The 16,228-nt window shown below is 38.1% G+C and overlaps 1 protein-coding gene across 1 annotated transcript in view; it reads right to left on the minus strand.

Annotated features, from left to right (window-relative positions):
- Positions 1 to 418: 418 nt before the first annotated feature.
- Positions 419 to 16,228, minus strand: part of LOC127632769 (sodium-dependent noradrenaline transporter-like) — a 36,360-nt gene continuing 20,550 nt past the window's right edge. Inside the window, exons 7-15 of the mRNA XM_052111567.1 lie at positions 15,167 to 15,270; positions 11,017 to 11,141; positions 10,706 to 10,818; positions 10,323 to 10,451; positions 9,331 to 9,430; positions 6,368 to 6,468; positions 5,833 to 6,000; positions 4,943 to 5,014; positions 419 to 1,615 (exon numbers count right to left, since the gene is read on the minus strand). Coding sequence (XP_051967527.1) covers positions 1,592 to 1,615; positions 4,943 to 5,014; positions 5,833 to 6,000; positions 6,368 to 6,468; positions 9,331 to 9,430; positions 10,323 to 10,451; positions 10,706 to 10,818; positions 11,017 to 11,141; positions 15,167 to 15,270 — 936 coding nt within the window. The 3' untranslated portion in view covers positions 419 to 1,591. The remainder of the gene's footprint in view (positions 1,616 to 4,942; positions 5,015 to 5,832; positions 6,001 to 6,367; positions 6,469 to 9,330; positions 9,431 to 10,322; positions 10,452 to 10,705; positions 10,819 to 11,016; positions 11,142 to 15,166; positions 15,271 to 16,228) is intronic.

Consider the following 16,228-nt stretch of genomic DNA (forward strand, 5'->3'; position numbering starts at 1 on the left):
TATATCCAGTTACAATTAGCTCCATCTGGTAAGAAAACAATATATATATATATATATATATATATATATATATATATATATATATATATATATATATATATTGTTTTCTTACCAGATGGAGCTGCATTAACTGTGGAATATGTTGTTAATTGTGGTTTCTCCAGGTATTTCTGATATTAATATCTGCCTGAAACAGAATTTTTGTTTGTCTGTGCATGTATAACAAGCTAAATATGAAATTTCAAACACACATTTTGCAGTGAATAATAAATACAAATTGAAACATTAAAAAGAAATATAAATAAAATTATATAGCCTACAAACAGGTGAAAGCCCCATAAATCTATCAGTAATTTTTATAAGACAACATTATTTAGTTAAATAATAATAATAATAATGTAAAATTCATATAGCGCCTTACCAGAGGTAGCATAGTTTAAAGAAGAAAAAGAAAGAAATAGTTCAGTTTCTTTGTTTTACATAAGATGCAATATTCCTAATAGATGAATACTCTATGGAGCATTTAAACCTTTATGGAGCATTTTAACTTTTTTTCAGAACAATGTCTTAACTAGATAATTAAATTAATCGCTGATGTGAACATAAATGAGGTCAACTTTAAAAGATGGATAGATGGGCTCCTACGTGAAATCATCTCTTCAGGTCAGGAATTTAACATCGCGCTCAGGTTTAGGCTATAAATAAATGCATGGGAATCGCATGTGATACATTAACAAAGACATTTCAATAAGTGGAAAGTGTATATGATATTGTATCTTAATGTCACTTGATAAGCTCCAGATGCGCACAATTAAAAGAGACTGAAAACAGAGTCAAGAACGCTCCCGTCCGATTTGAAATCACAACATGTACATTTTCATTCATAAGTGTTACACTCTACAAATATTGGCTGCACAGATTCATAAATTATTTTTTGTATATGTTTATTTAATATGTCGCTTTATCCTTTTGTCTCTTTGATATTCAGTCATACAAATATTTTTTATATTATTCGGATGAATCTGTTATTCATTTTGAAGTCATTATTCGTGCCTTTCCGAATTATTAGGCTTCGGACACATCCCTAGTGTAGGTTAACCTGTTTCACCCACTTAACATTTTCCATATAACACACTAAACTTCCCAGCCATCCTGTTTAATGTAGTTTTTCTGTATACATTGTTACAAACAATGATCCATAACCATCATGAAAGTAAACTGGTACAGCCTAATAATTATTTTTATAATGAAAAAGTGGAATATACCATTATTTTCCATAAATATAGTTTTTGAGATGTGTTGTGACTAAATCCTTATGGTATGATTAAAAAAAAAATACAGACACAACTTTAATTTTGCCCTACAATATAAAAAAGTAAAGTCCACAATTGAACACAAATGGAGCAGTCCGGACAGTACAGTGTGTGTGGTATGGAGAAAAGCACATAGCCATTGCTTCGTTTTGTCCTTTTCTGAGGGGAAAAATTTAATTTGGTAAGATAGCTTTGAAGAAACCTTTCTCTCTCACACACACTGTATCATTACAGAATTCAAGCAGCATTTAAGAGGGCACTCCCACCTGGCCCCTTCATCAGATGGATAACCAATGCCTGAGCTGTAAAAACAAGACAAAAATACAATGGAAATAATGTGAGACACTTAACATTCTTTGTGAAAAGGCCATGCTCACCACAGGTCATCTCTCACAATGTTGGTAAGGTGCAGGCCCAAACGGAATCTGCACACATTGAACGCCACAGAATTCCACAGAATTGCAGCCTTTGTGATTTACAAAAGTAATGCACATTCCCCACCCCTTGAATGTTTTTTTTAATTAAATATTAAAGCTAATTAAAGTATGCTTTTTGCTACCAATAAGAATATGTTACTCTTAGCTCTATTTAAAGCTGCACTAGGTTATTTTTGGGGGGTAAAAATTAACAAAATTCCATTATTGAGAGAGTACATAAAAACTTACAATTAAAATTGTAAGCCTACAATAATGATTATATTTTGAGCTGTTGGTTCGGATTTGGAGGAAAAATAATTTATATAATTTCCATTAGTACAGAAAAGAAGGACTGGCTAGGTGGCTTCTGGTGTGTCAGCAATCATCCGTTGGTTGATTAACTGTTTGGCAAAGTTTAGGGATGTTTTCTGATAGGGCTTTTAAAACTTTATTTTATTGTAATGTTTTAATGAATCCAACATTACTTTTGTGGTATTGTGTTTAATTCGATACATGTTTATAGGTTTTCTGGTCACTTTTATCAATACTTATGAGTGCCGTGTATTTTGTAACAATGTTGTTTTTGAAGTATTTGTGTGTACTGTAAGTTTGTTAAGGCAGCAATGGTACACACAATTCACAGTTCGGTATGTACCTTGGTTTTGGGGTCATAGTTCATTTCAGTACAGCAGGGAAAACAACAAATCTTTCTTTAAATTATTTATTTTGAAAATAGTGGCTGATGGCCTCTCTGGGAACCATCACCTTATCGGGGTGGAGAGGTTTGTGTGACCTGCTATTTTGTCAGAGTTGTCTGAGTTGTCTGGAGCCAGGTGGTCCTGGTAGGGTCTCCCAAGGAAAAGTGGTCTCAGATAAGGGGCCAGACTAAGAATGGTTAAAAAACCAGACCCGGGCGGAAAAGGCTAGCTCTGGGGATGCGGAACATCACCTCGCTGGGGGGGAAGGAGCCGGAAACATGTAAGGGAGGTGGAGCTTACTTCGACTCACCGTACTCCTGGATAGAGGATGGACTCTATACTTCTCTGGAGTTGCCCAGGGTGTGAGGCAATGGACGGGTGTGGGGATACTCACGAGTCCCCGGCTGAGTGCCGCTGCTTTGGAGTTTACTCCGGTGGACAAGAGGGTTGCCTCCCTACGCCTACGGGTTGTGGGGGGAAAACTGTTTTCTGTGCATACAGCAGTTCGGAGTATTCAGCCTTCTTGGAGACCCAGAATGGAGTCCTGAATAGGGTCCCAGTAGGGGACTCCATAGTGATGCTGGGTGAATTCAACGCACATGTGGGAAATTACAAGGACACCTGGAAAGATGTGATTGGGAGGAACGGCCTCCCTGATCTGAACCAGAGTGGATGTTTGTTGTTAGACTACAATGCACTCATCCAGAAGCCTAACCGGAGCAAACAAGCATGCCGGGGAATGGGAGGTCCGCAGAGGAGGTGGTCCCATTGTGGTCCCCGAATCGCCCCCAGTGCTCGCCACTGGGGTGGCTTGCTTTCTTATGAAGGCGATCTGCGACCGCAACTTTGCCATGGTCATGTCCTCGTAATGAGGATATGACACATCCACGAAAGATGTCTCGGCTTGCGCAGCACCTAGGCACAAAAGACAGCGATCGTGGCCGCCTGAAGGCGAGAGATATTAACCGCATCCAGGAATAACACACAACCAGAAGGGCGTCTTTAAAAAGACGTTCCAATGTGTGCCACTCTTTTAGAATATACTCTTTTAGGAGGGAAAATACTCTTTTAGAATTATCAGAAGTGATCTGCTGAAGCGCCCAGGGGCGATCTCTGCAGTGCATCCATGCAGAGAGGGGAGAAAGCCACTATAATGCACCATAAGGATCCAACAGTGGTGAATGGAAACCGTGGGAATTCAGCTTGCTTATTTGTCAATGAAATAGCAACCGCTCGGCTCCGAAGAGAAAATCTGAATGAGCGGGATTCACGCCCCCTACTTTATACCTGTATGTCCGGGGGAGGGGCATGCAAATACCACTCACCAATTCCCATTGGCCTTTTATCAAAGATCAGTATCGAGTGAGTGACAGATAGTGAACTATTATTTTCTCTGGCTGCCATTCAGTTTCTGACGCGCACACGCCAAGTATCTCTCGAGCGGGTTCGCTTTTGACACTGGTTCAGAGGATATGAAAAAAGATACGGCAGCTTGCCCGTAACTCTCCACACCTGACTCATCAGGCTGAATGTGAAGTTAACATTCTCCATGCAGCAGGCTTTAATCCGCTGCCCATGTATATTATGTGTGTAAAGAATCTTTATACAGCTTGTAATGAAGAAGCGTACGCTGCTCCATACAATCAGTTTCTGTGCTAGAATGTGCAGCAAGTTGAGCATGTTCCTCCATTTTTTGCCACAGTTAAGTGGGGAAAAGCTTTATTGAAGCTTCAGTAAGTGGAAACAATGGATACTGCATTACTTGCGTAAATTGCTTTCTTAAGCGTTAAACAGTCAACTATTAATCGCGGAAATTAACACATACAAATTTTCAGCCCTAATATGGATTGTTAGCCCAAATTTTGTTTTTCATTATAACTTTACTCATAAAGAAATTAATAAGGAAACAGCTTATTATTGTGACTGACTATTTTCATGTTTAATAAAGTACTGTACATTTCAAACCCATCAATATTGAATCCATATTTTTAGTTAGTTTTGTGTGCATACTATATTACGGTTTAGTTGCATTATTCACTGAGGCTGAAAATTGTAAACTTGTATCAGCTATTTCAGTGGTTTCGCCTCTTAAATTTGGGATAATTTAAGTGTTTTACGATACAAACATTAATGTGTGTTGGATGAGACACATTATATTAAAAATAGAATATTAAAATATGAAAAATAAGAGTATTATCTTCATCAAAGCAAGTAATAAAGCAAGTTGTTTAATCGAATAACAAAATATTAATGTTAAAATGGCACATCATGACTCCGGCTCTGCGGGTGATCTCTGAGATGATTTGGTGAACACAGGTAAGCTTAAACCATGAGCGCAGAAGAGGAATGCAAAAGCACAATTGACGTAAGAAAGAAGTAAGTGTTTCTTGCAAGTTACTTGCAATTTTCCTTCAAAATCAGTGCAGACAATGTGAAAAAATTCATCAGATCGTTCGGAGCTGGTAACAGTTATTTGCAATGGTACCATTAGCATTGTGTTGTGCTCAGGTCTGACCTTGAACTGCCTGACATTACCCTCGGCCACCATGTGATGTTCATGTTCTGGAGTAATGCAGTATGCTATCCTCTGAAATGGAAGACATTGAGAAAACAATGTGAACATGCAAGTATAAACATAGCAATAATGATGCACTGGTCCAAACTAAATCTTAATCATCTGCTTAGAAACAGACGTCAGCAGGGAATTGAGGCATTTCATTAGTCAAATATTAGATTATCTCTGAAACCATTTAAGACATTTGATGTTTGTGGAAATGTGAGTGTATGTATACACTGAGCCAGATGTCAGTAGCACGTTTGTGGCTTCAGCAAGTAACATTTAAAATTGAAACTGATATTTAAAATATAGGACCACACAAAAGTCATGAAGCTATCAACTAGATATGGAACTGTGCAATCTGAATTTAAATTACCATAAATATATAAAGTGGACCCAAAAGGTGTATTGATATTTATGGCATACTTAAAATTGTAACCAAGTGATATTTAATGCAAAAAATAAAATAGCACAAGCACACTTTACAAGCATAACATGTCAGAGAATTAAGTTTGTTAGGTTGAAAAATATATATATAATACAGTTAAGACAATTTTCAAGATTAATAAACAAATGTAGTAGAACTATGTTCATAATTATTGTAAACTATACAGCAGAGGCTACTGAACTTGATGGGAACTGATACATCCACTGGGACCAGTTTGTTAAAAATAAATGGCAAAAATGGCTCAGAGAAGTTCCCAGTAAAAGTCTAGCATAATTTATTTGCTGACACTAATTATGATATTTTGTTATCTAATACAATTAAATGTATATACTACACATTTGTTAAAATGAATACATGTAAATACTTTTGGGGTCCTCTATATTTTTATGTTGTTACTAACCTCCTTGAAGGTACCTGGCACACTCAGGAACTTGTAGATGGCATAGATGGGTACAGCCAGCATGGAGGACAAGGCTATGGACCAGCCCACCACATTCGACCAGTAAGGGAAAATATAGTCATCGTATTTCAGGTCACTGGAGGTAACAATGCTGGCGATCACCACAAACTGCACCGAAATTCAGAAATTACATAAACATAACCTAAAAATATTTGTCAGCATAACAGAAAATAAGCAAGTCATTTTTATTGATTGAAACTATTTGTATCAGTTGCATTTCTAGATTTCAAATTAGCTATTTTTATCTGTTCCACTAGTGCATACTGCTGCCTGTTTTATCTGAACAATGACTAAGACATTAAACTCAGGGTGTAAAAGCAAGATCCCCATATTGTAAGAACTGCTGTGGAAGAGTAAGCTACAAAGTAGAGCATGTCAGTCAACTCTACTTGTATCAAAATAAACAAAATTTCTTGCATTAGGTGTTATGTGCATATATTAAAATCTGTGATACCTTCTCTTCATTTTCACTTACCAGTAAAAATGCTGGACTGACAAACTTCCAGCAAAGCCTCCAGTAGATACCTGGTTTGAAGCCCATCATGCGTTCAATATCCTCGCTAAATCTGTCCACACCTAAGGGACATACAGTATGTACAATTACATTATCAGCATCTGGATATAATTTCAAGAAAAAGACACCCAAGGCCTTTCTCTGAATTGTGGCATCTCTTCATACAATATCAGGGATGATCTGAACCATTTGTACTGTACTCTCAGACAGAAATGTTTTTAAATGTTATACAATAAAATTAGAAGGAGATATGAGAAGTGTTGGAAGTCAGGAAGCAATGTCAAGGAATGCAGCTAATCTTAAATTTTCTGACAAACAGTTTTGTACTTGTTTGCTCTGGGATGAGTTACTGATCTTTATAGTCATGAGATATAATGCTTGATATGGCATACAAAGTCATGATATAATATAGCTTATTATCTTTCTTAAAATATTGTGTAATAATATTTTGGAATTAACACGACTGCGCTAACAATGTACTGAATGTAAACAAACAATTTTAGACTTTTAGATTGTCAGAGATTACTTTCAGTCATGAATGCAACCTCTATGACACCCCGGGTTGTTTTACAGAGACATCCTAACTCTAGAATGTAATCTTATCTGTTAGTTACCATGGCAATGTCACTTAGGATCTACAGTAGATATGTTCTCTTTACCTTTTCTTATGATGAAAGATAGGAAATTTCTATTATACACATTAATATGGCCACTGAAGTATGAATTTCCTCCCTTTTAATGCAAGAACTGCACATGCCATGGTCTAGTGTTGTCACGGTACCAAAATTTCAGTAGTCGGTACCAATACCAGTGAAATTTCACTGTACTCGATACCATTTTCAGTACCAAAGCAAAAACAGGTTACTAAACAACACTCTTTTAATAACAAAGTCTACAAAACATTAGCAGCAGAACAAAGAACAAAAATATGCCATTGAGCAAAACTTTAATTTAAATATATTATTTTTGAATTATAACAAAACTGTACAATGTATGCTTAAAGTATTTTTGAACACTTATATATAATAAGATTTGCTTCAACTTTTGTAACTTTTACTTTAAGTTTTTACCAAGTGCTAAAAAAACGAAATAAACAAGCATACAATAGAATGAATAAAAAAAAAACAATTCCAAACTAATGTGCAAAGTCCTCTCATATTAATAAAGCTGCATATTGCCATTTTTCTTCATGATAAGAAATGCACAGTGACAAACATTATGATTAAATAAGTCAAGAGTAAGTTCTAATCTAGCTGCATTAAGCGTCTGCGCTCGAGGGATGAGCGTCCCCGAGGCAGAGTCTCTCTCAGCCGTGTCCAGTTTCAATCTCTCCCCCTTAGATCGGGACATTCGCACAATTCATATAAGACTTTCACAGCTTCATTTTATGTAGATCCCAAAGTATTAAGGAATTATAAAAAAAAAAGTAAATTCAGAAGCAGTCTCCTTGTGGAATAAGCAGAGCCGGATCTCTTTAAAGGAAACATCCCGGCGTTACAAATGCAGTTATATTTAATGTGTTATAGCTTTATTAAAGTTCAAGTAATACAGAAGCAGCTCATGTTAATAACTATAAACTCAGAAACTGGCATTTCTCTGTGTGGTTGGTGCTGAAAATGGTATCGAGAACCATGAAATTTCAATGGTATTGGTACCGAATACTGAAATTTTGGTACCGTGACAACACTAGTTGGAACTACAGCTCTTTACCTGAGGTTAGAACCATAGTTCCTTGTTATTTTGCTGTTGACATCATTTGACTTCGCTGAGGCTTCTATATCTTTCATTCCATAAAGTATATATATTTTATTCTCTCAACACTTTGACCATGTTTACATGGATTTAATAAAGCCACTTATTCCAGGGTTTTGCTGAAAGCGATGTTCTGAAACATAATTGAAATGCAAATGCAGCCGTTTAGAGGATTAAAGACTTTTAAAAGAAAGCACTTTATCACACATGGTTTCTGTCTGAAAATATGTCTTATGTTAATGCATAAGTGCCGTTGATATGCTTTTTGAAGCGTGTACATATGTGCTCAAGTGCGTCGGGGGAACTCTGAAGTCTGATGTATTGGGGAACTCCACTATTGCAGCAAATGCATCAGTCACATTACACAGTGCATGTAGCTTTCCTGTCTTAAGCAGCTTTCTTGCATCAAACTAATTACTGTGTGTGTAAATGAGCTTTTATAGTTTAATATTCTCTGAAGTTATTACTCCACCCCAAGCATAACGTCATTAACGACTGCTCTATATTGTTGAACCAATGTGGTTTGAATGATGGATGTGCGACATAGTTACAACAGTTTCGGGAAACAGCTAGTCAATTTCTCGAATAATGCATAGTATTCTGGTGGTTAAGCAGTGAGTTACATCATTGTACAGGTAACAACCTTGATTTGTTAAGTTAATGTTAGATAAAAGGCTTATACTGTAATGCATTTGTGTGTTGAGCATCAATGCTGGTAACAATCCTGCTCCTGGGGGCCCTCACACAGTGTATTTTAGGGCTCAGTAATCTAACACACTTAATTTAACTCATGTAAACTCTACTAATGCAATGTTGAATCAGGCATTATATCCAAAATATAAAATTTGCAGTGCTGTGGGGTGACTTATTGGACACTAAACCAATACCGCAAGGCTATAGCACAAATCACCAGAAACCAGATAACAAACCAACCACAATTATTTATATGCATGTAGAAGCAAAAAGTTGTGTCCAGAAGTTGGATAAACAAACATTCATGAATAAACAAAGATTTTAGTGAAGGGCCAATAAGTTTACCACTATTTTCAGTATAAAGCAGAAGATACATTAACATAAATGTTGTTTATACTCATATAACTCATGGTGAGGACTTTGTGGCATAAATATTTCAAATGAGTAGTGATAACAGGAATACTTATCATTTTACTCACCGTAGAACCAAGACACTCCAATGGCTTCAATCAGTACCCCAAATAGAATGGATGTCCCTGCAGCATACTTGTCCAACAAGGTCAACACATAGATCCCTCCCTGGCATGGCCGATATGCAAGGACATAAAATTAAGATTTTGAGAGCTGCTGAATAAAGGTCTTCTACATGGTTAATTCATTAATATAGTGTTTGTTTGCTTGCTTGTTTGATTGATCGATGTTACAAAGGCTGTGAATGGAATTTTGTATTGAGAAGATTCATCACTGAGAACTATTTTGCCTAATGATGCAAGTAATCAAATAACAACTGATTTAATAAACACTAATTTATCTGCTAAACTCTTTTTATGCATGTCAACCAATACATGTTGGCATTTTCTACAATGTTAATAGCTCCAATTAATGCAATTAATGGGTTGCACCATGTTAATCTAAAGACATTTGCCCTGTTCCTCTTTCACAAAATTAACATGTACCATCATTTTGGCTGTTCAGAAGACTGCATAGTCTGCATGGCTATAAAAATATATACGTTTAGTATTACATACATTATACATTTCTCTCAATTGTTAATGAACTTTAGGCATTCCTATGAATGGGTGGTGAAATAATGTGAAATAAATAAACAAGAGTTTTTGCTATTTTCATATTGTGATGCTGCCTACACAGAGGCAACTGTTGGATTTTACACTGAGTGAACATCCCTTATGGTGTTAGCAAAGGTCACATACACACTAATCAATTTAATAAAAAAAATGCATTGATGGACCTCTCATCCACACTATGTGTGGATGAGTTTTCCTCTAAAACGAAGAATTTGAAAAGGCCTCCATAACTGCATACTTTGAAAAATGACGACACTAGCAAACTGAAAACAACGTTTTTTAACTTAAACAGATTTGTGTTGGTGTGGCCAAAGTCTTAACATTGGGATGTGAAGTACATCTATTTTTTGATAATGTTCACTTGTTACCGTCCAAACAAGACTTACATTTGTGACGCAAACGAGGGCTACTAGGAATGTCCCAAATGCTGTAGCGAATGTAAAGACCTTTCTATTCCTCTTGAGGATTTTGAAGTCATCTGAGAGCCCTGTGATTACTGCCTCCATGCCGCCCATCTAAACAGGATATGAAATCAAGCATTGTATGCATGCTGGGGAGTATATTTTAGAGCCATACTATTTTTAGTTGAAGTTTATATTATTGGTGTAATTGTTGTGAAGCTTAAATAACTTAAATGTAAACAAGTCAGTTATGCCTATTCAATTTCATTTGAGATGAAAAAGACCTCAACATCTTTATATAGCATTTAAAAACAATACAAACTGTTTACCTATAAACCAAGACAATACCAAGATTTCATGGTACTCACAGAGCTGTCAATCCCAAGTGTCAGTAGCATAATGAAAAAGACTATCGCAAAGAATGTAGATCCAGGTAGAGTTGAGATCGCTTCTGGGTAGATGATAAACACAAGTCCAGCCCCTGCACATAGAATACACAATCACTACACATATGGACACTGTAAAACTCCAGCAAAATCATATAAAGCTGAAATTAATGATTGTCTGTATTTATTCTCTGGAATGAGCCAGAATGCATAGTGCTAAACTGAAATACACATGACTAATAGATGATACAAATATAAAATTAAAGGACTGTGAAGTTGTGGGAGCCACAGACCCTCAGTGGCCACATCCTTTATGTTGACACCATGCCGATTAGCCATATACCCCAGTACTGAGAAGATGGCAAACCCTGAGAAGAAACTGGTAATGCAGTTTATTGTGCTGGTCAGGAGAGCATCCCTGCAACAGAGTACAAGATAAATGTATGCATTAAGCATCATAAGCCTTAAAACAACTGAACAGGATCTACCATACGAATATTTAAAAGCCACAGTGAGGCAATGCTAAAGCTGTGGCTTAGCCCTAGTGTGGATCAGTTTGAAGTTCATATCAAGGCTCAGACCAAGCCCATACTAATATTTTCATTTGAAAACTCAGTTTCAGTTTTTGAACCAATAGATTTCCAAATTATGCTGGTACTAGAGAGCGTTATCAAATGTATCTGTTCGGTGGAGGAAAATGCTGTTCCAGTTGTCAACTCGAAAGCACTTGCACAAACACTGACATTTGACATTGTTTTATAAATCCTTTTGTAATGGTCCCAAAGTGTTTGGCAGTTACAAAGACTCTAGATTGCTCTTTTAACCTTTTAACAAATTACTGAAACTATCAATCCCCTACAAACACACCATTTCCAACAAGTAATGTAACAAAATAATATCTCTCATACCTAAAGGATTAAAAACCTAGACTTTGCAATAGCCTGACTCATCACCAAACAATTTAAACAATCACCATAACTGAGAATGTTTTAAACAAAGAAGAAAGAATATAACAAATAATGCTTTATTTTAATAATTTAAAAGTGTGTAATCCAGAGTGGAATCATTTACTGCAGCATGTAAAGAAGCACATAAATCAGAACAGCTATTTCAACTGGGGCCAAATCTTGGCTGCTTCTAAGTTGCAACATAAAGTATTATCATCATAGCAAAATGCTAAAGAGTTGGACTGCTGAATATTACTGTATGTATTGATTTATTTAAATGTAAAACATGTGAACATACAAAAGGTTTTTTTCAACAGTTATTTTCTTGTAAGAAACTTTTGAAAACCTTTTGACATGACTGTAGATGCTAGGCCTTTGTTGGACAACAGTGTAAAAGAGAGAAAAAAAACAGGTCCAGCTTTGTGAAATCAATTTTGATTGCTGTAAGTCATTAACATACTTTATATATGTACATTTACAGGGCATCAGAAGCATGATTGCAAGTGTGTTTGAATATGAATCTAGTTATAGACAAGCTAACCAAAGTGGACATTGAATTTTGGATGAAAAGATTTGTCTGTGTTTTGCTCTTCCAAACTTTGAAAACACACAACAGTATACTACAAAAAGTAGTAACATGCATCTGTTGCCTTAAGGATCTATTCTTACTTGTTCCAACCATTACAAATGACTTTCATATGTGTACCCTAATGTAATTAGATTAATTTAGTCATTTTTTTAAAATATTTTTTTACTTAAATACATTTTCATATTAAAGTTCATTTGTACAATGCTACCACATGAGGCACATTGTAGGTTACTGGACAAAGCATCTTTTCCACCAGCATTTTGAGACTGATTAAACAGTTTATAGAGTGTGAGATATGAGACAGTATTGTAAATTATCAATAGGCTATATGATATATTTCTTTAGAGCCACAGCCCATATAGCCAATTGCTTATCCATGCAGTCCACAAGGTGACTGCCACCCTGCTGGTCCCACCAACAACATTTCCAAACTATTATCACCAGAACACCATGCTGGTTTTCCCAGGAGAACTCTGATCCAAGAGCAAACACAGCAACAACTTCTTAGTCTCAGTGGACTTCCAGCGTTAAACTGCAGCATGGAATGACTTTAGGCTAACAGATCAAGCAAAAATCAATATATGCTATGAGATAATATTGTGTGCACAATTGAACATGTTTTTATTGTCAAGTAAAAAGTCAGTTTCTATCTGCCCATAATCTGGATGCTAAGAACTGGACATATTTTTAATGATAGCGATAATAAGTCAAAGCAGACCTTAAAACAAGGTCTCGGTTACTGTGGTAACCTCCATTCCCTGATGGAGGAAATGAGATGTTGTGTCAATGTAGTGTCACTAGGGGTCTCTCTTGAGGGCATCGGTTATCTCTATCTTTGAGAAAAGGCCAATGAGAATTGGCAAACAGAAATGGCATGCCCTTCCCCCGGAAATACGGATATAAAAGGACGGAAGCGTGCGTTTGTTCAGACAAGTTTTGAGCTTAAGACCCGAGAGTAAGGTGCGTAAAAGTACACACCGGACACAGCAACTCTAAAGCTGGGTCTGCCTCCTCCTGGGGCAGCACTTGCGGGTTCACTACCTGAACCCTAAAAAAAGGGGTCGTAGGAACCTTGGGCACATAGCTCGGTCGGGGTCTCAGGATGACGTGAGAGTCTGTCGGACCGGACTCCAGGCAAGGGTCACTAAAAGAGAACGCTTGCAGGTCCCAACCCGCTTGATGGTAGTGAGCGCAATCAGGAGGGCCATCTTCAAGGAGAGGGTATTTAGTTCGACTGATTCTAGCGGCTCAAACAGGGCTCCCCGAAGGCTCGGAGAGGACAACAGAGAGATCCCATGAGGGGAAAAGGCATGGGCTAGTAGGGTTCAGCCTCCGGGTGCCTCTAAAGAACCTGATGATCAGGTCGTGCTTCCCAAACGACTTACCATCCACTGCATCGTTATGAGCCACTACGGTGGTTACATAGACCTTCAAGGTGGAGGGGGACAGCTGCCTCTCCTGCGGGAAAGGGAGCACTGACCTGAATACGCACCTCTGTGGGACATCAGATCGGGAAGAACACCAATTTGCATATAAGTGCCACTTTGGGGCATAAAGCCTGATAGAGGAAGCTCTGGCTTGAGTGATCATGTCTACGATGGCTTGGTGGTAGACCATTTCGATCTTCCGCAACCCGTCGAAGGGCCAGAAGTGGAGGTTCCAGAGGTCTGGAGGTGTATACCAGAGGGTGCCCTGTCCCTGAGAATGAAGGGTTCTTTCCTTAGGGGAATTTTCCAGGGAGGTGCTGTCGCAAGGAGCGTGAGATTTGAGAACCAAGTCCGAGTGAGCCAGTAGGGGGCCACGAGAATGACTTGTTCCTCGTCCTCCCTGACCTTGCACAGGACTTGTGCAGGTAGGCTCACTGGGAGAAATGCATACTTGCGCAGCCCCCGGGGCCAGCTGTGTGCCAGCGCGTCTTTGTCGAGGGGGGCTTCCGCCAGAGATTACCAGAGTGGGCAGTGCGTGGAATCTTGGGAGGCGAACAAATCTACCTGTGCTCTTCTGAACCGAGCACAAATTAGCTGGACCACCTGAGTATGGAGTCTCCAAATTCCGCTGAGCTTCCATCTTTACCGCCGAGAACCGCTGGGCAAAGTCCTCTACGGTGTTGCCGAATAGGCCAATCTGGGAGATGGGGTGTTGAGAAAGCGAGCCTTGTTGGGGTCCCGCATCTTGACCAGATTCAGCCACAGATGACGTTCCTGCACCACGAAGGTGACATTGCCAGTCCAAGTGCATGCGCCGTGACCTTGGTGGCCCGGAGGTCGAGGTCGGTCGCCAAACGCAGTTCCTGCAGCACATCAGGATCAGGACTACCCAAGTGCAGATCTCTTAGCACCTTGGCCTGGTGGACTTGCAGAGGGGCTGGCGGCTAGAGAGGCAGAGACCGCAACGTTGCCATAGTCATGTTCTCACAATGAGAACATGAATCATCCACAAACGCTCCCTCAGTGTGTTCTCTGCCCAGACTCGTGAGGAAGTGCCCGTGGCCTTCTGAAGCAGAGAGGTAACAACCACATCCAGGAATAACACAAGGACGGACGTTCAACATCCAAGTGTTGCTCTTTTAGAGAAATATACTCTTTTAGAGAAACAAAATCTTTTATGTGGCTGTCGAAGCGCCCAGGGGCGTAGTATGCACTGGGGTGCAGAGAAGAGAAATGCAGCTGATTTGCGCCGTATCTCCAACAGCATACCCTCTTGTAGAGGTGAGTGGAACAGCAGTGGATCTGAACAGATGCATCCCTCCTTTTATACCCGTATAATGCAATAATGTTCGCCAAATCTCATTGGCCTTTCCTCAAAGATAGAGGTAACCGAGGCTCACAAGAGAGACCCCTTGTGTCACTTCATCGACACAACGTAGAGACAAAAGTCTTTAAAATGTATAATAAAGATTTGTCTTACCTGTAGCAGTTATTGTTAAATTTATTGTAGCTCGCAAAGGCAATAAGGACCCCAAAGCCCGCTCCTAGAGAATAGAAAATCTGAGTAGCTGCTTCAATCCATACCTACAAGAAAACAAAATTTTTTTGATAACTTAACTTTATTTGCCCCTGAAGGTCAATTGTTCTGAAGCAATGACATAAAAGAAGGTATTGTGCCCTATTTTAAGAGTGCTATGCCATAGGCACAACATGACGAAATGAGGATCCGTAATACACACAAAGTCAGTGGGCAGGTTTTGCCAAAGTTTTGACATTTTCATGCAAGCATGCGCTAAGTCTGCAATGCAATTTAAATCTGAACTTTTTCTCCAGTTATTGCACCATCTGCTTATATATCCAGTTTTCTGTCAAGCACCGTCGATATAAATGAAGACAGCCTATTCATAAGAATTTGGTAGTGTGAATGGGCTGTATGTAATGAATTAGAATAATAGAAATAAGGACCATTTGTGTCTTATGTTCTTTTTAGGAATAACAACATTCTTTCTGTGAACTCTCTTTCATTTTGTCTGCCATTGTTTCAGTACTATGGTGTTTAGTGGTGAAATCCTACAGAGGAAGTTTCCTCCAGTAGCTGCCTTCGTACCACAGTGTTTTTAATCTGCCTGTCTCACCTGCGTTCTAGACGGTTTAACGGAACACTTGATGCTTTGCTGCTCTCCCATTGAATTTGCTATGTTTCTCTGTTTAATATTTTATGTTAAATGTTTGTACAACAGGGGTGCTCACACTTCTATGCATGGAAGGAGATATACTTTTTCATAATGTTATTGTAGCAAGATCTACCACACAATATATACATAGTAGGTACAGTATTTTTTTTATTATTATGTAAGCTTTTGTCAAGTTCTCAAGTAATTATTCAAGACAAGTCAACAGTCTGTAATCAAATAATAATAAAAAAAACTATAAAAAAGCAATAAATAGACCAAACAAACCAATTAAAAACAATAGAAAAACAAAATATGAAAACAGTGCTTTATTAAAAGCTTAAAAAAATTAACAGCAGTAGCCTGTCATG

The sequence above is a fragment of the Xyrauchen texanus genome, chromosome 1, assembly GCF_025860055.1.
Source record: "Xyrauchen texanus isolate HMW12.3.18 chromosome 1, RBS_HiC_50CHRs, whole genome shotgun sequence".
NCBI classification, from domain to species: Eukaryota; Metazoa; Chordata; class Actinopteri; order Cypriniformes; family Catostomidae; genus Xyrauchen; species Xyrauchen texanus.